Source organism: Cetorhinus maximus, chromosome 1 (genome assembly GCF_964194155.1).
Source record: "Cetorhinus maximus chromosome 1, sCetMax3.hap1.1, whole genome shotgun sequence".
Lineage (NCBI taxonomy): Eukaryota > Metazoa > Chordata > Chondrichthyes > Lamniformes > Cetorhinidae > Cetorhinus > Cetorhinus maximus.
The window spans coordinates 225,254,016-225,280,229 of NC_135879.1; the positions used below are offsets into that span (position 1 = coordinate 225,254,016).

The 26,214-nt window shown below is 43.7% G+C and overlaps 2 protein-coding genes across 3 annotated transcripts in view; one reads left to right on the plus strand and one right to left on the minus strand.

Annotated features, from left to right (window-relative positions):
• rnf24 (ring finger protein 24) overlaps positions 1–26,214 on the minus strand; it is a 632,553-nt gene that overhangs the window by 303,426 nt on the left and 302,913 nt on the right. The gene's annotated exons all lie outside the window — the stretch shown is intronic.
• LOC144687667 (uncharacterized) overlaps positions 2,745–26,214 on the plus strand; it is a 64,770-nt gene continuing 41,300 nt past the window's right edge. Inside the window, exons 1-5 of one of the 2 annotated variants that reach the window (XM_078554062.1) lie at positions 2,745–2,834; positions 16,200–16,334; positions 17,911–18,091; positions 20,263–21,032; positions 24,441–25,931. In XM_078554062.1, coding sequence (XP_078410188.1) covers positions 16,218–16,334; positions 17,911–18,091; positions 20,263–21,032; positions 24,441–25,931 — 2,559 coding nt within the window. In that variant the 5' untranslated portion in view covers positions 2,745–2,834; positions 16,200–16,217. Of the gene's footprint in view, positions 2,835–16,199; positions 16,335–17,684; positions 17,775–17,910; positions 18,092–20,262; positions 21,033–24,440; positions 25,932–26,214 lie in introns of those variants that run through there. The other variant, XM_078554071.1, reaches the window with a different exon arrangement.

The following is a 26,214-nucleotide window of genomic DNA, read 5'->3' on the forward strand; positions in this document are numbered from 1 at the left end:
TTGAGAACTTGCCTTTATCAATTGAGGCATAGATTACAAAAGTAGGGAGGTCATGTTGGAGTTGTATAGAATCTTGGTGAGGCCACAGCTGGAGTACTGTGTGCATTTCTGGTCGCCACATTATAGGAAGGATGTGATTGCACTGGAGGGGGTGCAGAGGAGATTCACCAGGATGTTGCCTGGGATGAAACATTTAAGTTATGAAGAGAGGTTGGATAGACTTGGGTTGTTTTCGTTGGAGTAGAGAAGACTGAGGGGCGACCTGATCGAGGTGTACAAGGTTATGAGGGGCATGGACAGGGTGGATAGGGAGCAGCTGTTCCCCTTTGTTGAAGGGTCAGTCACAAGGGGACACAAGTTCAAGGTGAGGGGCAGGAGGTTTAGGGGGGATGTGAGGAAAAACCTTTTTACCCAGAGGGTGGTGACGATCTGGAATGCGCTGCCTGGGAGAGTGGTGGAGGCAGGTTGCCTCACATCCTTTAAAAGGTACCTGGATGAGCACTTGGCACGTCATAACATTCAAGGCTATGGGCCAAGTGCTGGTAAATGGGATTAAGTAGGTAGATCAGGTGTTTCTCATGTGTCAGTGCAGACACGATGGGCCGAAGGGCCTCTTCTGGACTGTGTGATTCTGTGACACAAAGAATCTACAGAGGGATATAGGCAGGTTAAGTGAGTGAGCAAAAATGTGGCAGATGGAATATAATGTGGGAAAGTGTGAGGTTATGCACTTTGGCAGGAAGAATAGGGGAGCTGAATATTATTTAAATGGAGAAAGACTGAAGCAAGCTGCAGCACAGAGGGACTTGGGGGCCCTAGTGCATGAATCCCAAAAAGCTAAGATACAAGTTCAACAGGTAATAGGTAATGCAAATAGAATGTTGGTCTTTATTTCAATGGGAATGAAGTATAAAAATAGGGAAGTCTTGCTAAAACTATACAAGGCATTAGTTAGACCACACCTAGAATACTATGAACAGTTTTGGTCCCCCTATCTAAGGAAAGATATACTGACATTGGAAGCAGTCCAGAGAAGGTTCACTAGGTTGATCCAGGGGATGGAGGGATTTTCTTATGAAGAGAGGTTGAGTCGGTTGGGCCTGTACTCATTAGAGTTTAGAAGTTTAAGAGGCGAACTTATCGAAATATATACAATTCTTGGGGGACTTGACAGGGTAGATGCTGAGAGGTTGTTTCCCTTTGTGAGCGAGTCTAGGAGCAGAGTGCATAATCTCAGGGTAAGGGGGTACCCATTTAAAACAGAGATGAGGAATTTCTTCTCTCAGAGGGTAGTCAATCTGTGGAATTCTTTACCGCAGAGGGCTGTAGAAGGCTGGTTCATTAAGTATATTCAAGGCTGAGATAGACAGATTTTTAATCAGTAAGGGAATCAAGGGTTATGGGGAAAAGGCAGGAAAGTGGAGTTGAGGATTATCAGATCAGCCATGATCTCATTGAATGGCAGAGCAGACTCGATGGGCCGAATGGCCTACTTCTGCTCCTACGTCTTATGGTCTTATCTCCAACAAGAGAGAATCTAACCATCTCCCCTTTATGTTCAATGGCATTACCATTATTGAATCCCACACTATCAACATCCTGGGCATTACCATTGACCAGAAGCTGAACTGGACTAGCCATATAAATACTGTGGCTACAAGAGCAGGTCAGAGGCTAGGAATCCTGCAGTGAGCAACTCACCTCCCCAAGCTTGTCCACCATCTACAGGGCACAAATCAGGAGAGTGATGGAATGCTCTCCACTTGCCTAGGATGAGTGCAGCTCCAACACTCATGAAGCTTGACACCATCCAGGACAAAGCAGCCCGCTTGATTGGCACCACATCCACAAACATTCACCCCTTCCACCACTGATGCACATTGGCAGCAGTGTGTACCATCTACGAGATGCACTGCAGGAATTCACCAAGGCTCCTTAGACAGCACCTTCCAAACCCACAACCGTTACCATCTAGAAGGACAAAGGCAGCAGATGCATGGGAATACCACCACCTGGAAGTTCCCCTTCAAACCACTCACCATCCTGACTTAGAAATATATCATCGTTCCTTCACTGTCTCTGGGTCAAAATCCTGGAACCCCATCCCTAACAGCACTGTGGGTGCACCTACACCGCAGGGGACTGCAGCGGTTCCAAAAGGCAGCTCATCACCACCTCCTCCTCAAGGGCAACTAGGGATGGGAAATAAATGCTGGCCCAGCCAGTGATGCCCACACCCTGTAAATGAATTAAATAAAAAAATCTGAGGAGAAAACATTGCAGGGCTACTGAGCAAAGGAGGGGTGGGGGAGGAGTGGGACAAACTGAGTTGCCCCTGCAGAGAGCCCGGTGCGGGCACCACCAGCTGAATGACCTCCTTCTGTGCTGTCAGTGTTCTGAGTCTATGAGATGGAAAACATGAACACTGCAACTAGCTTAAAATGGGCAAGCGGCCTAGAATAATACAAAAACAAAATGCTGCGGATGCAGGAAATCTACAAAAAAAGAAAAACGCTTCGAATTGCTGGTCCTGTTCTTAAATTCCATATATGGATTTGACTTTCCGAAACCCCGCCTCCGGCTGAATTCCTGTGGGTATTTCGTTACAAGAGTGAAACAGTAATAGGCTGCCAAGACTCTGACTGATGTGTGAGCCAACGAATCGCACAGCCGGGAAGCCAATGTAGCGAGAGCTCGGGAGCTGCCACCAGGCAGGCACTGCCCCTCAACTGAAGGTGACTTTCCAGGGAATTGGGGCGCAATCGGACAAGTGCAACCGAAGGGGACCCAAGACTGTCAAGTGTCAAAAAACATTCGTTACACTTTTACGCCAGGTCTGAATTTGCTTTTCGTTTAAACGCTTTTAGCACGACTCGTTCTTTATTTAACACGGCCGAGATCCACGGGGTTAAAAGCTACATTTTGTTTAGGAAACATTTCCAAACGCCGAGGCTTATTTCACCGGAGAATGCTGCAGATGCCAGAGGTTTCAATGTTTGCAGCTCGATTTGTGCCGACGTTGCCTCTGCTCCAGCGGTTAAATGGGGTGGAGGGAGCTGGAGTACGTGTGTGCAACAAAATATCTGTAATTGATATGAAATCATTTCATTTACGTGACTACTACAAAAAGATCCGCCATCTCGGAAGATGCCCTATATGTATATATATCCGAGATCCACTTCCTGGTCGACTGTTTGAAACACGACTTCCTCATTTCTTTCTCTTGCACGCACGTAGTCGTTCGTGAAGATTTTGTTTTATTTCACCCTATGTTAAGGAGGCCAAGAGCGCTTTTCAGCTCCATGGTAAATTGAAGGACATGCAAAGTAAAATAAAAGCAAAATATTGCGGGTGCTGGAAATCTGAAACAAAAATTGCTGGAAAAACTCAGCAGGTCTGACAGCATCTGTGGAGAGAAAGGGTTAACGTTTCGAGTCCAGATGACTTCTTCAGAACTAAAGAGAAGTAGAAATGTGGTGAAATATATATTGTATTAGGAGAGGGGGTGGGGGGAACAGATGAAAGCAAAAAACTGCAGATGCTGGAAATCCAAAACAAAAATAAAAATACCTGGAAAAACTCAGCAGGTCTGGCAGCATCTGCGGAGAGCAACACAGTTAACTTTCAAGTCCATATGACTCTTCAACAGAACATCTCTGCAGATGCTGCCAGGCCTAACTGAGTTTATCCAGGTATTTTTATTTTTGTGGGACAGATGAAGCTGGATAGAAGGCCAGTGATAAGTGGAGGCAAAGGAAAGATTGCAAAAGATGTCATAAACAAAAGGTCAAAGGGGTGTTGGTGGTGGTGATACTGGCTAAAGGAGGTGCGAATGGTAAAAATAATGAATATATAAAAATTAAAAGTTTTTCAAGACGCCACCCTGCTCTCATGTCCACATGTCTGTCCTTGGCCTGCTGCAATGTTCCAGTGAAGCCCAATGCAAACTGGAGGAACAGCACCTCAAATTCTGATTAGGCACTTTACAGCCTTCCGGACTTAACATTGAGTTCAACAACTTCAGATCATGAACTCTCTCCTCCACTCTCTCCCCTTTTTTCAAATATTTGTTTTTTGATTTTTATATATACATTTTTCCCACCTATTTCTATTTATTATTTTTAAAATTTATTTCCATTCATTGTTTTATCCCCACCTTTTTGCCTATTTTGATCCTCCCCCCACCCCACCCCCACTCGGGCCGTCTGTCACTAGCTTGTCCTGCTTTCTACTCTTAATGTCACCATTAGCACCTCCTTTAGCCAGTATCACCACCATCAACATCCCTTTGACCTTTTGTTTATGACATCTTTTGCAATCTCTCCTTCTATCCAGCTTCATCTGTCCCACCCCCTTTAACAGTATATATTTCACCACATTTCTACTTCTCTTTAGTTCTGAAGGAGAGTCATCTGGACTCGAAATGTTAACTCTTTCTCTTCACAGATGCTGTCAGACCTGCTGAGTTTTTCCAGCCAAGTAAAATTAAGGTTTTACAGGGAAAAAAAACCCTCCAATCATTTTAGATCATAATATCCAAGAGGCGATCATCTACTTGTCGGAGGACCAACACCTGGGTGCTACAATGAGACACAGAATTGTTATTGTGCAGGATTCGGCGCATCATGTCTGCACTGGCTCATTGAGCATTTTAACTTAGTGCCAATCTCCTGCCTTTTCCCCATAACCCTGTGCATTGTTTCTATTTAAATAATCATCTAATGCTCTCTTGAATGCCTCAGATTGAACCTGCCGCACCACACTTCAGGCAGTGCAGTGCAAACCCTAACTACTTGCTGTGTGAAAAGATTTTTTCTCACCTTGCATTTATTTCTTTTGCCCTCTTGTTCTCTATCTGTTTACGAGCGGGAACAGTTTTTCCCTATCTACTCTGTCCAGACCGCTCATGATCTTGAAAACTTCTATTAAGTCTCCTCTTAGCCTTCTCCTCTCCAAGGAAATCAGTCCCAACTTATCCAATCTTTCGTCATAACTGAAGTGCCTCATCCCTGGAACTATTCTTGTAAATCTTTTCTGCACTCTCTCCAATGCGTTCACAACCTTCCTATAGTGTGGCGCCCAGCACTGTACACAATACTCCAGCTGAGGTCTAAGCAGTGTCTTATATAAGTTCATCATAACCTCCCTGTTCTTTTACTCTATGTCCCTACTAATGAAGCCTAGAATACTGTATGCTTTAGAAACAGCGCTCTCTACCTGTTCTGCCACCTTTAATGACTTATGTACATATACACCCAGGCCTCTCTGATCCTGCATACCCTTTAGAATAATATCCTTTATTTTATACTGTCTCCATGTTCTTGGTACCAAAATGTATCACCTCTCACTTCTCCGCATTGAACTTCATCTGCCACATATCTGCCCACTCCACCAATGTGTCAATGTCCTTTTGAATTTCTACACTGTCCTCCTCCGAGTTTACAATTCTCCCAAGTTTTGTGTCGTCCGCAAACTTTGAAATTGTCCCCTGCACACCAAGATCTAGATCAGGAAAAGCAATTGGGGTACTCCATTACAAACCTTCTTCCAGCCTGAAAAATATCCATTAACCATTACTCTGTTTCCTATCCCTCGACCAATTTTGTATCCAAGTTGCTATTGCCCCTTTTATTCCCTGACCTGTAACTTTCCTCACAAGTCTGTTGTGTGGTACTGTATCGAACGCCTTTTGGGAGTCCATATACACCACATCAATGGCCTTGCCCTCATCAACCATCTCTGTTACCTCTTCAAAAAATTCCAGCAAGTTAGTTAGACATGATTTTAGAGTTAGAGTTAGGCACAAGTTAAATTTCTTCCCATCCATTCTGTAGAGTTGGTAATTGTGCTGATGAAACTCAGAGGCCAGGCACTTCTGGAAAACATTTCCACCAGGTCTTTCTTCATTCCATACTATTTTGTCTTTCATCTTCTGTCAGTAAATTTTCTCGGTACAGCAGTTTTACCCACACCAGTAGGTGGCCTGTTTCACTACCCCTGCTGTTTTTATAATGATTGTAATGCACAGTACTATACATGGCAAGCATGATCTTTTTAAGCTGACCATGTCCCAACCATTGGACCAGCTTCTTCGCCCTTTCAGAAGGCTGCCAGAGCAAATCAGATCAGCTCATTATCTTAAATGGGCTAATTATCAGCCGCCTTCTTGAACCGCTGCAATCCATGTGGTGTAGGTACACCCACAGTGCTGTTACAAAGGGAGTTCCAGAATTTTGAGCTGAAGTAATGTTGATATATTTCCAAGTTTGGATGGTGTGTGACTTGAAAGTGGTGGTGTTTCCATGCACTTGCTGCCCTCGTCCTAGGTGGTAGAAGTTGTGGTTTTGGCAGATGCTTTTGAAGAAGCCTTGGTGAATACTGCAGTCAATCTTGTAGGAGATACAGGAGGGTGTAGAACGATGGTGTAGAACTTCTCGAGTGTTGGAGCTGCACTTATCAAGGCAAGTGGAGAGTATTCCATCACACTCCTGACTTGTGTCTTGCAGATGGTGACGAGACTTTGGGGAGTCAGGAGATGAATTAGTTGTTGCACAGTTTCTAGCCTTTGATCTGTTCTTGTAGCTGCAGTACATATGTGGCTGGTCCAGTTCAGTTTCTAGTCAGTGGTGACCTCTAGGATGTTGATTATGGGGAAATCAACAACAGTAATGACATAAATTGCCAGCAGAAGTGGTTGGACTCTCTTATTAGGTAGGGTCATCTCCAGGCACTTGTGTTGCACAAATATTACTTGCCACTCATTAGCTCAAGCCTGAATGTTATCAAGGTCTGCTGCATGCAGGCACACAAAGCTTCATTATATGAAGCGTTGCGAACACTGTGCAATCGTTAGTGAAAATCCCCACGTCTAACTTATGATGGAAGGTCATTGACAAAGCATCTGAAGATGGTTGGGCCTTGGACACTGCTCTGAGGGACTCTTGCAGTGATGTACTGGGGCTGAGATGATTGACCTATGATAACGTGTGGCATAAATCATTTAGCTCATAGCAGTGCAAGTCTGACTTTTAATTGGTTCTTTCAGCTTTGCAGATAGAAGCTGAAAGCTGTTAGCACTGCAGAGTTTAACACAGCAATGGACTTTGGTTTCTCAGATCCATGTAAGTCAGATTTATTTCCAATACGGTGATTCTTATTCTTTCGCGGGATTTCGGCATTCCTGGCTAGGCCACCATTTATTGCCCAACCCTAATTGCCCTGATTCTCAGACTATCACTGTCAATGTGTGCCTCGTGCTTTTATTCTGCGTCAAAACTGCTCCCTTTCATGTAATGCCTAAAGTTCATTGCACTTTTAGATATAGGTCCTGAAGTTTGGATTTGTAATATTGCTTCTACAACAACAGTCATCTGTAATACGGCAAGGTAATTCTATGGGGAGGAAGATTTCTGAGATTGATGGTAATATTTAGAGATATTGGGCAGAATTTTAACTGCCATGGGGAGGTGGGTTCAGGTGTGGGTGGGGATTAAAGCCTTGAAAAGTGGGGTAGGGCCAGGATCCTGTCAGGATCCTGCCCACATTTGGGTTTACCCAGGTGGGTATGCAGGCAAGTGGGAAATCTCTGGGTAACGGTTGGGTAAGTATTTTCAATATTTAAACCCTCAACAATCAGTGCACAGGTTTGACAGAGCTGGGTGGAATTTATTGGGGTCAACCAGGCAGGGAGTGGTTGTTCTTTGAAACATGCTGGAAAGCCTTTGAACAGTGAAAGTGCATAGATGCAGCCCTGCCTAGATGAGAGGCTGCTGCTCACAGCACTTCTTTTGAGAGTGTGTTTTCACTCCTTGACAAGTGAGTTCCAACTTATTGCAAGTCAAGTCATCTGTCATGGATGTCACTCACCTTGATGTGCACTTCCCTGCTGTTAGCCTCTACTGTGGCTTGGAGGCAGTTTATGAAGCTCTACACTGCATCTCTGATGAGGAACATGAAGAGCAGCAAAAATAATACCAACTGTACAGGGAGCAGCAGGAGCAACACCAGCAGCATCAGCAGCCTTCCATTCAGCCACACGCCTTGCCACGCCACAGGACAGATGGACACACCTTTCCTGTCCTCTTGAGGTTGTTGAACCTCTTGGGGCACTGTATCCATATTGAAGAGACCACGCCCGTGCTGCTCGCTTCCTCAGCCACTTTCTCCCGTCCTTGGCAAACATCACCTTATTTCAGTCCTTCGGATCCCGCAGCAGATCCCCTAGGTAAGAGTCTGAGAGCCTGGCGAAGGTGGGGACAGCCTTCCCGGGTATCCTTTCCATTCCTGTGGTTGTTGAAGCTTTGGGAATCAATGTACTGTTCAGCCCTGTACATTCTTCCTTTTCAGATAATGATCAAGTTCCCTTTTGAAAGCCGTGACGGAATCTGCCTCCACCACATTCTCAGGCAGTGCACTCTGGATCCTAACCACTCGCTGTGTGAAAACATTTTCCCTCATGTTGCCATTGCTTCTTTTGCCAGTTATTTTTAAACCTGTGCTCTCTGGTTCTCAATCCTTCCACCAATGGGAACAGTTTCTCCCTATCTACTCTGTCCAGACTCCTCGTGATTTTGAATACCTCTTATCAAATTTCCTCTCCACCTTCTCTTCAAGGAGAACAGCCCCAGCTTCTCCAGTCTATCTACATAACTGAAGTTTCTCATCCCTAAAACTATTCTCATGAATCTTTTCTGCATCCTCTCTAACCTCTGACCTTCCTAAAGTATGGTACCCAGAACTAGGCACAATACTGTAGTTGAGGACGAAACAGCATTTTATTCAGGTTTCTCATAACTTCTTTGCTTTCCTACTCGATGCCCCTGTTTATACAGCCCAGGATCCTGTATGCTTTATTAACTGCTCTCTTGGCCTGTCCTGTCATCTTCAATGATTTGTGCACATATACCCCCAGGTCCCTTTGCTCCTGTTCCCTCTTTAGAATTGTACCCTTTATTTTATATTGTCTTTCTGTTTCCGTCCCACCAAAATTAATCACTTCACACTTTTTTTCATTAAATTTAATCTGTCACTTGACTGCACATTCCACCAACCTATCTCTGTCCTTTTGAGGTTCTGTGCTATCCTCCTCACAGTTCACAATACTTGCAAGTTTCGTGTTGTCTACACATTTTGAAATTATGCCCAGCACACCAAGGTCTAGGTAATTAATATATATCAGGAAGAGCAGGGGTTCTAACTCCGACCCCTGCAAAACTCCACTCTAAACCTTCCTCCAGTCCAGAAAACACCCATTAACCACTACGGTCTGATCCTGTCAGTCAGCCAATTTCATATCCATGCTGTTACTGTCCCTTTCATTCTATGAACTTTGACTTTTCTCACAAGTTGTCATGTAACACATTATCAAATGACTTTTGGAAGTCCACGTACATCACATCAGCAGCATTAACCTCATCGAAAAGCTCCAGCAAGTTAGTTAAACACAATTTACCCTTAACAAATCCATGCTGCTTTACTTAATTAACCCACATTTGCCCAAGTTCATTTTGTCCCAATTTTTGTTTCTACAAGCTTCTCCACCACAGGGATTCAACTAACTGGTCTAAAGTTGCTGGGCTTAACTTTACAACCTTTTTTGAACAAGAGTGTCTGAGCTATTTCCTCTTTAACCATGACCTGGGCAGTATCTTCTCCCTTGGTAAAGACAATGCGAAGTATTCTTTTAGTACTTCAGCCATGCTCCCTACCTCCCTGCGTAATTCCCCTTTTTGGTCCTTAATTGGTCCCATTCCTCCCTTTACCATCTTTTTACCATTTATACGCCTGCAGAAGTCTTGGATTCCCTTTTATGTTAGCCCCTTCTCGTACTCTCTCTTTGTTTCTCATATTTGCTTTTTCAATTCTCCTCTGATTCTCAATTTTATTATCCACCTGCCATCTGTCATAAACATACTTTTTCTGCTTCACCTTTCTATCTCTTATGTCACCCAGGGAGCTCTGGATTTAGAAATACAGAAAATAGAAGCATGAGTAGGACATTCGAGCCTGCTCTGCCTTTCAATATGATCATGGCTGATCCTCTGTCTCAACTCCATATTCCCGCTTTCTCGCCATACCCCTTGATGCCTTTAGAATCTAGAAATCTATCTATTTCCTTCTTAAATATATTCAGTGACTTGGCCCCCACAGCCTTCTGTGGTAGAGAATTCCCCAGGTTCACCATCCCCTGAGTGAAGATATTACTTCTCATCTCAGTCTTAAATGGTCTACCCCGTATCCTGAGATTGTGACCCCTTGTTCTAGACACCCCAGCCAGAGGTAATATCATCCCTGCATCCAGTCTGTCAAGCCCTGTCAGAATTTTATACATTTCACTGAGGTCCCCTCTCATTCTTCCAAACTTTAAAACTTCTAAACAATGAATATAGCCCTAGTCGGCGCAATCTCTCCTCACACAACAAACCTGCCATCCCAGGAATTGGTCTGGTGAACCTTCGCTCCACTCCCTCTATGGCATGTATATCCTTTCTTGGGTAGGGAGACCAAAACTGCACACAATACTCCAGGTGTGTTATCACTAAGGCCTCTACCGCTGCAGTAAGACATCCTTGCTCCTGTACTGGAGTCCTCTTGCAATGAAGGCCAACATACCATTTGCCTTCTTAACTGCTTGCTGCACCTGCATGCTTGCTTTCAGTGATTGGTGTAAAAGGACACCCAGGTCCCTTTGTACACCAACATTTCCCAATCTATCATCATTTAAGTAATACTGTGCCATTCTGTTTTTTCTACCAAAGTCAATAACTTCACACTTATCCATGTTATACTGCATCTGCCGTGTATTTGCCTACTCACTCAACTTGTCTAAATCACTTTGAAGCCCCTTAACATCCTCCTCACCACTCACATTCCCACCTAATTTTGTGTCATTAGCAAACTTGGAAATATTACATTTGGTTCCCTCATCCAAATTATTGATATATGTTGTGAATGGCTGAGGCTCAAGCACTGATCCCTGTGGTACCCAACTAGTCACCGCCTGCCACTCCAAAAAGGACCCATTTATTCCTACTCTGTTTCCTGTCTGCTAACCAATTCTCAATCCATGCCAATTATATTACCCCCAATCCCATGTACTTTAATTTTGCACACTAACCTCTTATGTGGGACTTTATCAAAAGCTTTCTGAAAAACCACTTGTTTCTCCCTTACCTATTGTGCTAGTTACGTCCTCAAAAAACTCCAGTAGGTTTGTTAAACATGATTTCCCTTTCATAAATCCATGTTGACTTTGTCTAATCCAGTTGATATTTTCTAAGTGTCCTGTTATCACATCCTTTATAATAGACTCTAGCATTTTCCCTACCACTCATGTTAGGCTAACCGGTCTGTAATTCCCTGTTTTTTTTCCCCTTCCCATCTTTTTTAAATAGTGGGGTTACATTTGCCACTCTCCAATCTGCTGGGACTGTTTTCCCTACTATTCCCTTTGTGGGAATATACTTGGACTGTACCCCAACTATCTCTTTTTTTTAAAGGCAGCTCACCTGGGTCAGATCCATTCTTGCCCGAATGAGGTTGACTTTCCTCCAATTAATTATTTTTACTTTGGATTGTTCCTGGTCCTTTTCTATAACCAACTTCAAACTTCTGATACAATCATCACTGTCTTCTAAATGATCCACTTCTGACATTTGATCCACTCGTGCCAACTCATTTCCAAGAACCAGCTCCAGCAATACCTCCTTTCTTGTTGGACAGGAAACATACTGATAAATTTTCCTGAACACACTGGGAACTCTTGCCCCTCTCTGCCCTTTACACTAATACTATCCCAATCTATATATTGATAGTTAAAATCCCCCATTATAACTACTCAGTAATTCTTGTACTTGTCTGTGATTTCCTTGAAAATTTGTTCCTCTACGTCTTCCCCACTAGTTTGTGGCCTATAGACTAGACCAAACAATGTAATTGCACCTTTTTAGTTCCTTAGCTGTAGCCAAACAGATTCTGTCCTTGACCCCTCTGGGATTTCCTCTCCAGCACTGCACTGTTCTCCTTAATCAATACTGCCACTCCACCTCCTTTCCTTCCATCCCTATCTTTGCTGAACATCTTGTATATAGGAATATTCAATACCCAGTTCTGCCCTTCTTTAAGCCAGGTCTCTGATGTCATCACAACATCATATTTCCGTGTGGTTATTTGCACCTGCAAGTCACTAACCTTATTTACCACAGTCCACACATTCACAAGCATGCGCAGTAACCCTAATTTAGACTTTATTACTTTCCCTCTTGTGCTGAATCTAACTCATATCCTATTTCCTACTCTAGTGCTATCTGTCTCTCCCAATACTCTGTGAACCTTAGTGTTCTTCTCTGGTATTACCTCCTGGTTCCCACGTTCTTCCCAAGTTAGTTTAAGCCCTCCCCAATAATACAAGCAAGGAAATTGGTCCCAACTCTGTTCAGGTGCAACCTGTGTAGCCTGTACAGGTTCCATCTCCCTCAAAATGAATTCAATGTGCCAGGAATCTAAAGCCCTCCCTCTTGGACCATCTCTTTAGACATGCAGTCATTTGCTCGATGCTCCTGTTTCTGTACTCGCTTGCTCGGCAGTGATCTGGAGATTACTACTTTTTAGGTCCTGCTTGCTGGTTTCCCACCTAGTTCACTAAAATCTGATTGCAGGACCACATCCCACTTACTAACTATGCTGTTGGTACCGATGTGGACCACGACCATTGGCTGTTCGTACTTCCCCCTCCCACCCCCATCACTCCAGGGTGCTCTGCAGCCGCTCAGTGACATCCTTCACCCTGGCACCAGGCAACATGTCGGATTCTCGCTTGCGGCCGCAGAAATATTATTCCTTTAATTATTGCATCTCCTATCATTATGGCTCTTCCAGTCGTCTCCGTTCCCTCCTGTACAGATGAACCAAGTCATGGACTTGGCTCAGACTGCACTCTCTAGAACTGAATAGTGGCGGGAGAGTGTGATGCACTCAGGGAACTCCTGCGTTACCTAATTGTTTCTTCGTGACTGTCTGGTGGTCACCCATTCCTTCTCTCCCTGCATACCCTACAGCTGCGGGGTGATCACATCTCGAAACATGCTATCCACAAAGCCCTCAACCTTACAGATGCGTCGCAACTGCAACTGACAGCACTTCCAGCACACATGGTTATCCAGGATCCGGGAAGCGTTCTGTTGTTCCTACATGGAACAGAGTGTGCATTCCAAGAGTCTGAGATGCCCTGCCATTCCTCTATCTATCAGGTAATAAAACTTATTACTTGAAAAGAAAGACTCACCAACTGCTAACTTCTCTTTTGCTAACATCACTTAAATATAGGGAAGTTAACTGAGATGTTTTACTTAACCCTTATTAACTCAAAAAAAAAAATGAAATTCTCAATTTCCCAGGTCCTTAGCTGCATAACTCCCTAGCTTCGGAGATATGGAAACACAGTTGCCATACTCACCAGCCAATCAACTCATGGCCTTCCTGTGGTGTCACAGTTCGAATTTTTTTTCCTCTCTCGCTCTTTCAAACTTGCCTAGGTCTGCTCCTGACCTTGACTCTCTCTCCAGGTAAATCAGCCATCCTGGTCCCAGCTGGGGTCCTTTTAGCTAGAAATCCTTCCTTTGACAGACTTGGCCCATCACCGCAGCCGCCCTCTCAGTCTGTTCGGGAAACCCAGAAGCTGGATGTTAATGGCTGAGTTCAAGAGCAAAGCCTGCTACTAAATAAGGAACAGGTTCACGAATGCTACTGACCTCCCCACTGCGTGTAGATAATTCTGCCCATTAATTGTGAATGCTGAATGGAGGGAGAGGCCGGCCAAATCTTCTTGCTCTGTTCTATGTGAGATGAGGAGAAATTTCTTCACCCAGAGAACGGTGAGCCTGTGGAATTCGCTACCACAGAAAGTAGTTGAGGCCAAAACATTGTATGTTTTCAAGAAGGAGTTAGATATAGCTCTTGGGGCGAAAGGGATCAATGGATATGGGGAGAAAGCGGGAGCAGGCTATTGAGTTGGAAAATCAGCCATGATCATGATGATTGGCAGAGCAGGCTCGAAGGGCCGAATGGCCTACTCCTGCTCCTAGTTTTTATGTTTCTATGAATGATTCTAGGCTGATAGTACTGCATCTGCCTTCTCCAGGCCGGTCCTTGAGTCTGTGAAAAGCACTTAAGTATCTGCGAGGCTTTTCTTTCACATTGAAACAGGAGGAGGCCATTCAGCCCATCGAGCCTGCTCTGCCATTCAATTCATGACTGATCATCTACCTCAACGCCACTTTGCTGCACTATCTCCATATCCCTTGATGTCATTAGTCTCCAGAAATCTATCGATTCTTGAACGTGCTCAATGATTGAGCTTCTGCAGCCCTCTGGGGCAGAGAATTTCAAAGATTCACCACCCTCTGAGTGAAGAAATTTCTGCTCATCTCAGTCTTAAATGGCCTACCCCTTATCCTGAGATTATGTCTCCTGGTTTTAGACTCAGCAGCCAGGGGAAACATCTTATCTACATTCAGCCTGTCAAGCCTTGTAAGAATGTTCTAAGTTTCAATGAGGTCACCCTTCATTTTTTTGAAACTCTGGAGAATACAGGCCCAGTCTCCTCAACCTCCGCTCATAAGACAATCCTGCCACCCCAGGAATTCATCTGGTCAACCTCCATTGTATTCTCTCTATGGCAAATATATCCTCCCTTAGACAAGGGAACCAAAACTGTGCACAATATTCCAGATGCAGTCTCACCAAGGCTCAATAGAATTTCAGCAAGACATCCTTACTCCTGTAATCAAATCCTGTCGTGATGAAGGCCAACATACCATTTGCCTTCCTAATTGCTTGCTGCACCTGCCTGTTAGCTTTTAGTTACTCATGAACAAGGACGCCCATGTCCATTTGGACAACCACAGTTCCCAATCTCTCACCATTTAAGAAATATTCTGCCTTTCTGTTTTTTCTACCAAAGTAATAACATCTCACTTAGTCACATTATATTCCATCGACAATGTTCTAGCCCATTCACTTAGTCTGCCCAAGTCCTCTTGAAGCCTCCTTGCATCCTCCTCACAACTTAAGTTCTCAACCAGTTTGGTGTCAACAGCAAATTTGGAAATATTTCTATTTGTCCCCTCATCCAAATCACTTGTATAGGTCTCATCCAAAAATCATTTATATAGATTGCGAACAGCTGTGGCCCAGCACTGATCCTTGTGGTACCCCAATAGTAACAGCCTGCCATCCTGAAAATAACCTGTATATTCCTACTCTCTGCTTTCTGTCTGTTAACCAATTCTCAATCCATACTAGTATATTTCCCCCAATCCCATGTTCTGTAATTGAATTTACTAACCTCCTGTGTGGGACCTTTATCAAAAGTCTTCTGAAAATCCAAATACACCACATCCACTGGTTCTCCTTTATCTATGCGACAAGTAACATCCTCAAAAAACTCCTCCAAGTTTGTCAAACATGATTTCCCTTTCGTAAATCCATACAGTCTATTTTACATTTTACTACCATCTAGAAAGACAAGGGCAGCAGATAGATGGGAACCCCACCACCTGCAAGTGCCCCACCAAGCCACTCACCATCCTGACTTGGAAATATATCGCCGTTACTTCACTGTCACTGGGTCAAAATCCTGGAACTCCCTCCCTAACAGCACTGTGGATGTACCTACACTACATGGACTGCAGCAGTTCAAGAAGGCAGCCCACCACCACTTTCTCAAGGGCAATTGGGGATGGGCAATAAATGCCAGCCTATCCATTGATGCCCACATGCCATGAATGAATAAAAAAGTCTTGAGTCAGGTGTTCTGATTACATGTCTCAGCTGATATGAGATCAGTTAGGCCTCTAAACTTGGCATATCTGTATCTTAGAGGATTCTTATGTTTGTTCTTTTGTCCTCCCACTTGATTTGCAAGATAGTTCCAGGATGGCATTGATGATGGCCTTGACATGGTATCTATAAGTTGTCCAAACTTCAGCACAGTAGAGAGATGTGGGTGAAACCACGCCTGATAGACATTGAGTTTAGTGTTTGGTCTGATATCATCATGATTATCAAATACTCGAGTGTACATAATAACAACTGTAGGACTTGGTGCTGCTATTTTTTTTCAATGTTGTGACTTTTTCTGTCTGGCCTTTGTAGGGAGGGAATGAGGGAATAACCTTTAAAAATTTAACATTTTTTTCAAGGTTTAAAAACATATCACAATGTCGTATGTGAGTGAAGAGCTATACAAGTACGTAAGGAGGAGAATGGCAGATTTTTTCATAATAAACACAGTGGAATTGTTGCCACATCTTCCTTGCCTTTCTCAGATGGACCAGGTAATTTCATTTATTTTGCTACAGAAAGTTACAACGCATTTATAATAGGAACTCCGGTATCATCAATTTTGGTAGTTTTTCATTTCTTTGCGCAAACTATATTCAATTCCTATTCATTTCATTGGTATAAGTTACCTATTATGTAGGTTTTTAAAAAATTATTAGCTGTGCTTATAGCAGCTGTTATGGCTGTGGAACTGTTGGAAGTGAAATTCACAGAATTATTTTGATGCTCCAATACCTGGATCATGAGGGACGATTTCAAAACATCATGGGCGGACTTTAAATCCCCCCCACCACCTCCCTGGGAGTGGGCTGAGAAGCAGGGGGTCCGTATAATTGGGTGGGAAGGCACAGAATGGAGAGCCTGTTGCCCGCCGATTTTTTTCCCCCCCCACCCTCCCCCAGTTAAGTCGGGACGGGAAAGGTCAAGGTCAGCTTTCCCGCCCCTAGGCCAATGGAGGTCCTTAAGTGGCCAATTAAGGCTTTTAAGGATCACTGAAGGTCCTCCATCCCATGGTATTCTGCCAGCTTTGGTGGTGGGGGTGCAAGTGGGCATGCCACGTGGGAAGACTGCCAGGTATACCCTGGTGGCTGCCCTGGGAGCTTGGATGGGGGGGGGGGGAGTGGTGGGGTTGGTTGAGGGAGGGGGAAGCAGGGCTCCTAATTGGGCACTCTGTGCCCCATGGAGGGTCCTACCCACAGCAGCAAGGACTTTCCCCCACTGGGAGCACGCAAACCCCCACCACCCAAAACAACCCACTCCCCCTGCGTTTGGGCCCAGTTGACTGGCCCTGGCAAGCCCTCCCCAATCACCTCCTCCTTGGTACTTCTGCTGGCTTCTGCTCCCAAGCCTCCCATCTGATTGACCGTCGGCTCTTGGAAGCAGATTTTCACCTTCAAAAGCCAGGAACCTCAAAGGCAGGCAGTAAACTTCTGATAGGCTTTTAATTACCATGGCTGGGTTGCCACTGGCTTTCCGGCTGGTAGATGGAGTCCCTGCTGCGGCCATGACATTCAGCCCCATATGTAACCCGACGTGATTGGAATGCAGAAAATAGTTAAAGCCTTAATGATATGATTTGACTCATGAGGTGAAAGTATGAATAAGATATGTAGACTTCCCATTTCCTTCTGAGTCTGCCCCTGGAAGAAACTCTTCTCCCAAGTAACTTACAATGGCACTTTCAAATCCCCAACAGCCTAGCCTCTAGCCCCCACCCCACCCCCATTTACCACAACTTTTCTGGAGCTACCAATCTGCTCGATGGCATCCTGATTTGAGGAGGAGTTAATGTGTCATATAACTCGTAAGCCGCTTAATAGAAAATTGTCTTTTTAAATAAAAAGATCAGCAGTGAGGTGATGGAAAGAAATTAAAAGAAAATACAAATAGCTGAAGATGAAAAGATCTGCAAAAGACGGACTCGGGCAAAAAAGGTGAGAAAATCGATGCGATTAGATTGAAAATTAGATGGCTTTTTCACAGGTGGAATGGAAAATGAACAATTATTTTCCCAATTCTTTTCCTGAAACATGCACGTCAGACAAAAAGCTCTCCCTTTCACCCTTTTAGGAGAAGATAAAGGCTGAAGCCAAATATGATGGCAATGAGGCATCTGTACCGACTTTATTGGATTCCATTAGAAGACGGAGTAACTGGGAAAGGCAGCTAATAAATGCTTTACGGAAGAAAGACTACAATCATCTTGCAGACGATTTGGAGCAGAAACTTGAATCTCTTGCTCCAAGAAGAGGTGGTGATTCTTATGTTAAAACTTTACATTTTAATTATGATTATATGCTCAATATCTTAGTTTTGAAAATGGTAATACAATAAGTCCCCATTTTAAGTTGCCTCATTCATTGTCATTTCACTCTAGCGTTGTGGATACAATACACACTTAGCATCAAGACTTTTGCTTTAACATCTTTTCGTGGTGGGGCCAATGGAAGTTGTATGACCCGGATCAGTGCCATTTTGCAGTGGCATTTCCTGCTCCACGAGGCTGTCTCATGCTCCCTGAGACACTCCCTCCCGCTGGCTGTGACTCCCTCCTGCTCACCAACTCTCTCCCAGTTGCTGCTTCCCTGCCCGTTGCTCCCACTCAGCCCCTCTCGCTCTGTCGCTCACTTCCTCCTTCTTGCTGGCCCCCTGTTAAGCCCTCGCTCGTAATGAGGATTCGGGAGAGGGAAGCAGCTAGCAGGAGAGCAAGGAAGGGAAAGAGCCAGCAGGAGAGACGGGCAGGGAAATGGCCAGTGGGATAGAGTGGACCTGAGGGAGAGAGTCTGGGCCAGCAAGAGAGAATCTCACCCAGCAGGAGAGAGTCTCTGCGAACTGGAGAGAGTCTCAGCCTGCGGAGAGAATCATCTTGTGGGGTGTATCCCAATAGTCTTGGTCAAGGTTGGTGCCCTTGACCTTATGCACTTATCTACAAACAACAGTTTTTTGGGTTTTGCTCTCCATTTAGACTGCAGCTTTACCACAGATGAACTGGGTGTAAAGACATGAGTCCACAGTTGGAATAAATCTTGTGCCCTCCTTCATGGCAAGTTTGGTAGCGGGGGGGCATTTAATCAGAAGGGAGGATGGTGGGTTAGGACTCTGCCACCTTCTCGCCTCCACCCCAATTAAGTCCTTTCTGCCCTGCATCCAATTGAGGCCCTTAAGTGGTCAATTAGCTTGATTGGGCACAAGCAAAATGGGGTCCTTATGGTTCTACAAACGGAGGGCAAGACCCCCGTCGCCCACATTAAATCCTGGCTTCTGTCTCCCTGGTATGTTGTCCTGTATCTTTTGCACCTGTTGTCTTTTTTCTTCTTGTTCTTTTCACTTGTTTTCCTTCCTGTCTTCCTTCCCCATCTATGTGCTCTTTTGCTATCTCCTCCTTCCTTGCCCTCAAGCATTCCCTTCCTCCAGTTGGAAATTCAGGGAGGTGAATTATGCACGTGTTGTTGTGTATGTGGCATTATATGGTAACTATGCCTTTAGTCAAAGTAATGAGATGACAGAAATTACAGTTGTTTGGATCTTGAAGGTTAAAATATTAATTCAGTAAGCACTTTCATTCCATTCAGTACTTCACTTGGTAAATTGACATTATGAACATACAAATTAGGAACAGAAGTAGATCAGTCAGCCCCTCAAGCTGGCTCTGCCATTTGATAAGATCATGGCTGATCTGAATGTGGCTTCAACCCCATTTTCCTGTCTGTGCTCCATAACATTTGACTCCTTTGTTAATCAAGAACCTATTTAATTCAGCCTTGAATATATTCTTAAAAATGACTCTGCCACCACTGCTCTCTGAGGAAGGGAATTCCAAAGGCCAACAACCCTCTGAAAGAAAAAAATTCTCCTCATCTCTGCCTTAATGGGAGACCTCTTATGTTTAAACTGTCCCCCCCTAGTTCTAGTCCCTCTCCCATAAGTGGAAACATCTTCTCAGCTGTCAAGCCCCCTCAGGATCTTATATGTTTCAGTAAGATCACCTCTCATTCTTCTAAACTCTAATGGATACAGACCCAACCTGGTCAACCTTTCCTCATAAGATAACTCCTTCATTCCAGGGATCAGTCAAGTGAGCCTTCTCTGAACTGCTTCTAATGCTATTATATCCTTTCTCAAGTAAGGAGACCAAAACTGTATCTAGTATTCCAGATGTGGTTTCTCTAAGGCCCTGTGAGCTATAGCAAAATTTCCCTACTTTTATATTGCTTTCCCCTTGCAATAGACAACAACTTTCCATTTGCCTTCCTATTCACTTTCTACACCTGTGTACTAACTGCTTGTGATGATTAATTAGACCAAAAGTGTTGCTATTATAAAAGATGCTACATGTGACTTAAATGTACTATCAACATAGCCTAATTTTTCAAAAAAAATATAACTTTACAAGTTATTAATCACCTAAATGTCTTTTTACAGGGAATGTCGGTGCTTCTGCTGTTTCGCATCCTAATCGTGCTGCTGCTGACTCTTCAATGGTTCCTGTTGTTCCTCCCCCAAGCGCTCCAGTTGCTGTTTCACTCCCACAAGATCCTTCAAGCTCAGTCACTGTTGACAATTCAGAATCCTCTCCTGGAGTCTTCCCTCCGGCAGGCTACTTGCCAACCCATCCCTCATCCAATCAGCCTGCGCTGCAGCCCTCGGCAAACACACCTGTGCTGCAGCCCTCGGCAAACATACCTGTGCTGCAGCCCTCGGCTGGCACACCTGTAGTGCAGAACTCGACTGGCACACCAGTAGTGCAGTCCTCGGCAAATGCACCCGTAATGCAATCCTCTGTTGGCACACCTGTAGTGCAGAACTCGACCGGTACAGCTGTAGTGCAGTCTTCGGCAAATGCACCTGTAGTGCAGCCCTTGGCTGGCACGCCTGTAGTGCAGTCCTCAGCAAACACACCTGTAATGCAGTCCTCTGCTGGCACACCTGTGGTGCAGAACTCGACTGGCCCACCTGTCGTGCAGTCTTCAGTTGGCGCACCTGTAGTGTCTACCTCAGCACCTGCTGCCAACCTGCAGCCCGTGGCTTCATTAGCTGCCACTTCAAACACTCCTACTGCATCGTCTTCTGTGTCTTTGACTGCCTCTAATTCCGTCCCTCAGTGTCCTTCCATAGAGTTTAAAATGCCAATTCAAGAAATGGGAAAGTCAGTGGATAGAGAAGGAAGCAAAGATGACAAGCTGCCTGTGCAGGTAATATGGCAATTTATCCTCCCAGCCCTTAATTGATATGATATGAAACTCCACCATTCAGTTCTCATTCAGATTTCCATGTTGTTGGAAGGTGACATAGAATTCTTAAACAGATTTGTGTGTTATTTGGTTTTTAAGTTTGTTTCTGGATGAATATTTGTACATGCTGACTCTATGGTAAGATTGAAAAAAAGCAACAAGTTATTCCCTGAGGGTTCATTATGCCTTTCTTTGCTTTTTTCACCTTTAAGTAAAATTGAACTTTCAAAAATGGAATGTTACAAAGGGACTGTTGTGAGCACAACTAATAGAATAAGTTCAAGTCATTAACATGGGGGCGTCAGGGGATAAAGCTGAGACAAAAGCAAAATACCGTGGATGCTGGAAATCTGAAACAAAAACTGAAAATGCTGGAAAAACTTAGCAAGTCTAACAGCATCTGTGGAGAGAAAAACAGAGTTAACGTTTCGAGTGTGTATGACTCTCTTCTTTAAATCTGAGACCTTTGCTAAGGACAGATTGTTCCGCGTCAGAGAGAGGGCAAGGTCAGAGGGTATTATTTAGAGGATTTAGACAGGTTAGGAGAATGGGCGAAGAAATGGCAGATGGAATACAACGTGGGGAAGTGTGAGGTCATGCACTTTGGTAGGAAGAATAGAGGCATAGACTATTTTCTAAATGGGGAGAGAATTCAGAAATCTGGAGTGCAAAGGGACTTGGGAGTCCTAGTCCAGAATTCTCTTAAGGTTAACTTGCAGGTTGAGTCGGTAGTTAGGAAAGCAAATGCAATGTTGGCATTTATTTCAAGAGGACTAGAATATAAAAGCAGGGATGTGCTGCTGAGGCTTTATAAGGCTCTGGTCAGACCACATTTAGAATATTGTGAGCAATTTTGGGCCCCGTATCTCAGGAAGGATGTGCTGGGCCTGGAGAGGGTCCAGAGGAGGTTCACGAGAACGAACCCAGGAATGAAAGGCTTAACATATGAGGAACGTTTGAGGAATCTGGGTCTATATTCGATGGAGTTTAGAAGGATGAGGGGGGATCTGATTGAAACTTACAGAATACTGAAATGCCTGGATAGAGTGGACGTGAGAAGATGTTTCCTTTAGTAGGTGAGACTAGGACCCGAGGGCACAGCCTTAGAGTAAAGGGAAGACCTTTTAGAACAGAGATGAGGAGAAACTTCTTTAGCCAGAGAGTGGTGAATTTATGGAATTCATTGCCACAGAAGGCTGTGGAGGTCAGGTCATTGAGTGTATTTAAGACCGAGATAGATAGGTTCTTGATTGGTAAGGGGATCAAAGGTTACGGGGAGAAGGCGGGAGAATGGGGTTGAGAAACTTATCAGCCATGATTGAATGGCGGAGCAGACTCGATGGGCCGAATGGCCTAATTTCTGCTCCTATGTCTTATGGTCTTATAATGAATACATGGCAAGGTGTGAGATTAGAAGACGCGATGGGGTTAGAGGGAAGTGAAGGGGAAGAAAGATCTGGAGGGGTGTCGGTGCCCATGGAGCTTGCGATCCTTAACACCTGAAAGAAAGAGAAAAAGTTCCCTGTTAAAGCATTGGATGAGATGAAGGGTGAAATCAAACAGTGGAGCAGTTCAGCTTTGAGATATTGAGTTGGTGCTGCTGAAACTGGAGGTCAAGATGGGTTATATGGCAGCGCATAGCACTGAGTGTGGATCTCAGGATGATGCGAGAACAGGAGTCCGAGGGATGTTGAGTGTCTAGGAGATACCTGTCATCATGGGTGGATCTGAAACATGAAGGAATCCATGTGGAATAAGTCAGAGCGGGACACAGTTGCTGAGTGAGGAAATGTGGCTGTGAGAATGGGTTTTTCTTGGATACCTGATCAAAATGAAAGGAAATAGAAAGCAATGAAGGTGAACAGGGTAAAAGAGAAAAATGGAAATCTCATCAGAGAGAAGAGCAGAACTTCTTCAGGATGGGCATTCCTAGAAGAGAAGTGGAAGTGAATTAGACACTAATCGAAAAGCAGAATACTGCGGATGCTGGAAATCTTTGTCCTTGGTCTGCTGCAATGTTCCAGTGAAGCTCAGTGTAAGCTTGAGGAACAGCATCTCATCTTTTGCATAGGCACTTCACAGCCTTCTGGAGTCAACATTGAATTCAACACCTTCAGACCATAAACTCTGTCTCCCATTTTGTTTCCTTTTCTTTGCATGCTTCAGTTTTTCTCTTATTTTTGCTTTCAGACAGCAGTACCTCTCTTGTTTCTTTGCTTCTTTTCTTGGCCCCATCTCCATTTCCTTTGGACTTGTAGGACTAATTCTTCTGTCTTCTACCCTATCACAGACCTTCCTTTGTCTTTGTCCATCCACCCCTTGTTCTAATACATCTCTAACTTTTCCCAGTTCTGCTGAAAGGTCATCGACCTAAAACACTGACTCTGTTTCTCCCTCCAATGATGCTGCCTGACTTGCTGAGCCTTTCCAGCCTTTTCGGTTTTTATTTCAGATTCTAGCATCCACCGTATTCCGCTTTTCGATTGGTATACAGGTACAGTGTCTCAAAACCGGCAACCTTGGGACCGAATCCACGCTAGATTTCAAATCTTGCTGGTTTTCGGGTTGGGCGGTTTGGGCCAGGTCTGGTCGGGTTAAGGGTTGCTTGGACCACTTGGAGCGTGGATAAGGCCTTAGCCAATAACTAGACAGTGTGCCAATGCAACACCCAACTGAATTAGCCGCTAAGTTATTTTACACATCTAATAATAATTAGAATTCATGCATGGTAGCTTAAAAACTGTCTGGTTTTTGGACATTGCAGGTTTTCGGATAGGCAGATTTGAGACACTACTTGTATTAAGTTACTCTGTCAAAAAAATCAACCAGGAGTTTAGTGAAATGGTAGACGGGGAATACAGAAAAAGCTCTCGTGGAAAGTGAAATGTAAATCCTTATTAAAATTGAACAGAAATTGCCTTCTATGCATAACTTGTAACCTTAAACATTATACGAATGTCGACAGTACATTTTTGTATATGCTTAGACCTCAGAGAGTGTAGTGGAGATTTAAAAGAATTATACTAGGGATGAGGGACTTGGAGAGAACAGAGAAGCTGAAATTGTTCTCCTCCGGCTAAGGTTAGATTTATTTTAAGTGTTTAAAATCATGAGGGGTTTTAATAATGGGCAAAGAGAAAATTGACAAAAGAGCTAGAAGGGAGATGAGACTTCTTATCGCACAGTCAATTGTTATGATCTGGAATGTACTGCCTGAAAGGGTGGGGGAAGCTGACTCAATAGTAACTTTCAAAAGAGAATTGAATGTGGGTTATTCACCATAACTTGTGTTTTATTGAAGTATAGAAATGGAAATTATGATCACCTTGATTCGTCTAGCTCTAAGTTGACTTCATTTTATTTTTAAAGGAGATGATGGTTCCTTTTGACTATTCAAAGCCCAGTGATTCTATCCAACCTGCAAAGAATCAGACCATAAATTCAGATCAGAACAACTCTGATGAGAAAAGACAAGTGGAAAAAATATTCGCCCCCAATACTAATCAAGCTAAGAGAGAAACAAAAAACAGTCAAGATGTAGCAGAAATCCCTTCAACATGCAGACAAGTGCACCCACTTAGACCTCTGTATCAGTCAAATGATGATCCTCACGATATTGATAAACCAGAAATATTGAGGAGTGATATTCAGAACACACAATCAGCAACTGAAGTTGCCTCTAATTTGTCTGAAGGTGGCTGTTCAATAACAAGTAGCGATTTACAGCTCAGTGAAAGTACAGTGGATAATTCAAGAACCAATGATTCAGACAGTTCCCTGCCGCTCACCAACCCTAATCAAAGAGATATGCCTGAACAGGCCAACCCTTTGAGTTTGGGTGATGGTGGAGCTCATGTTTCTTGTGATTTCAGTGACAAAAACTCAATTAAGGAACAAAAGATTCAAGCACTACAAGGTTACCAGAATGATTCACGTCAAAGGAGCTTTTATGATGTTCACCAACCATTGAATATACAGTTGAATTTTGATGCTCAGAATAAAATACATGGAATAGGTGAAGGTATAGACTCTGATCAGAAAGACATTTTAAATCAAAACATAAATATTGAGTACAACCCTACGGCTTTTCAGATGGGTAACATTAAAATTGCACAAAGTGTTCCTGCACCTACAGGAACACACCCTGTTGATAATAGGGCTGACTCCGAAGTTGAATTCATGAAAAATGTGCAAGTAAATAACACCATAGATTCAATTTCCAGAAGTGACCAATTGCTAATTTCTTCTGATACTGGTAGTTCTTTTGGAGACAGTTCGGTTAATGATGACTCAGCCAATGAGCCAAGTGTTTATGTGGAACAAGGCTCCCAAAATGCAAACCTACTGAACAATAATCCACCACTTCAGTCATTTCAGTTACTTGACATGCAAGAATCAGGTCAGATTGGTGACATGGATGCTTCTCAAGAAAATGCACTAAAACAAACTACTGAGCATGGATGCGAACTGGAACCTATTGGAGATTGGAACGTTCATTTTGATTGTAACGAGTCATATGCAAACAGGTTTACAGAGACAGAATCGGATAAAAATTCAAGCCTGGAAGTAAATGTTGTAAGGAGAGGAGGTCCATTGGACCCTTGTGAAGTGAGTCACAGTAAATGCTACACCAACCCGGATGTAGGAGATGCATGTATATGCAATGAGGATACTAAAGAACATATTGGACATGTTTATCAGGAACCTGATAAGAATAATGAAATGGGCAATGATCACGAATTTGAAACAGCAAACTTGGGAGATGTTTGCAGGCGCGATGTTGGGAAGAGCTCTATTGATGCTTTGTCCACTGAGCATGTTTCTTTGGCCTCAAAGAAAAGGTCACAAGCCAGACAGCCGGTAAACTCAAACTGGGATTTACCACAGTCTAATTACCTATTTCTATCAATGTCAGTTCTGGTATTATCAGTTGTTGCTGCATGCGTATGGAAGTGCTATCGTAATTAGGGACCAATGTGACCTGAGCAATTTCATTTATTAAAATTTAATGTTGAAGTGATTTTAAAATTACAATATCCTTTCAGTTAGCTGTTCAGGAGTAGGAGAATAATTTGCTTTTTGCTCTGGGAAATGTTCTTGCTCATTGCACTTTCACTGCAAATCTATAGTTAGAACCTTTTCA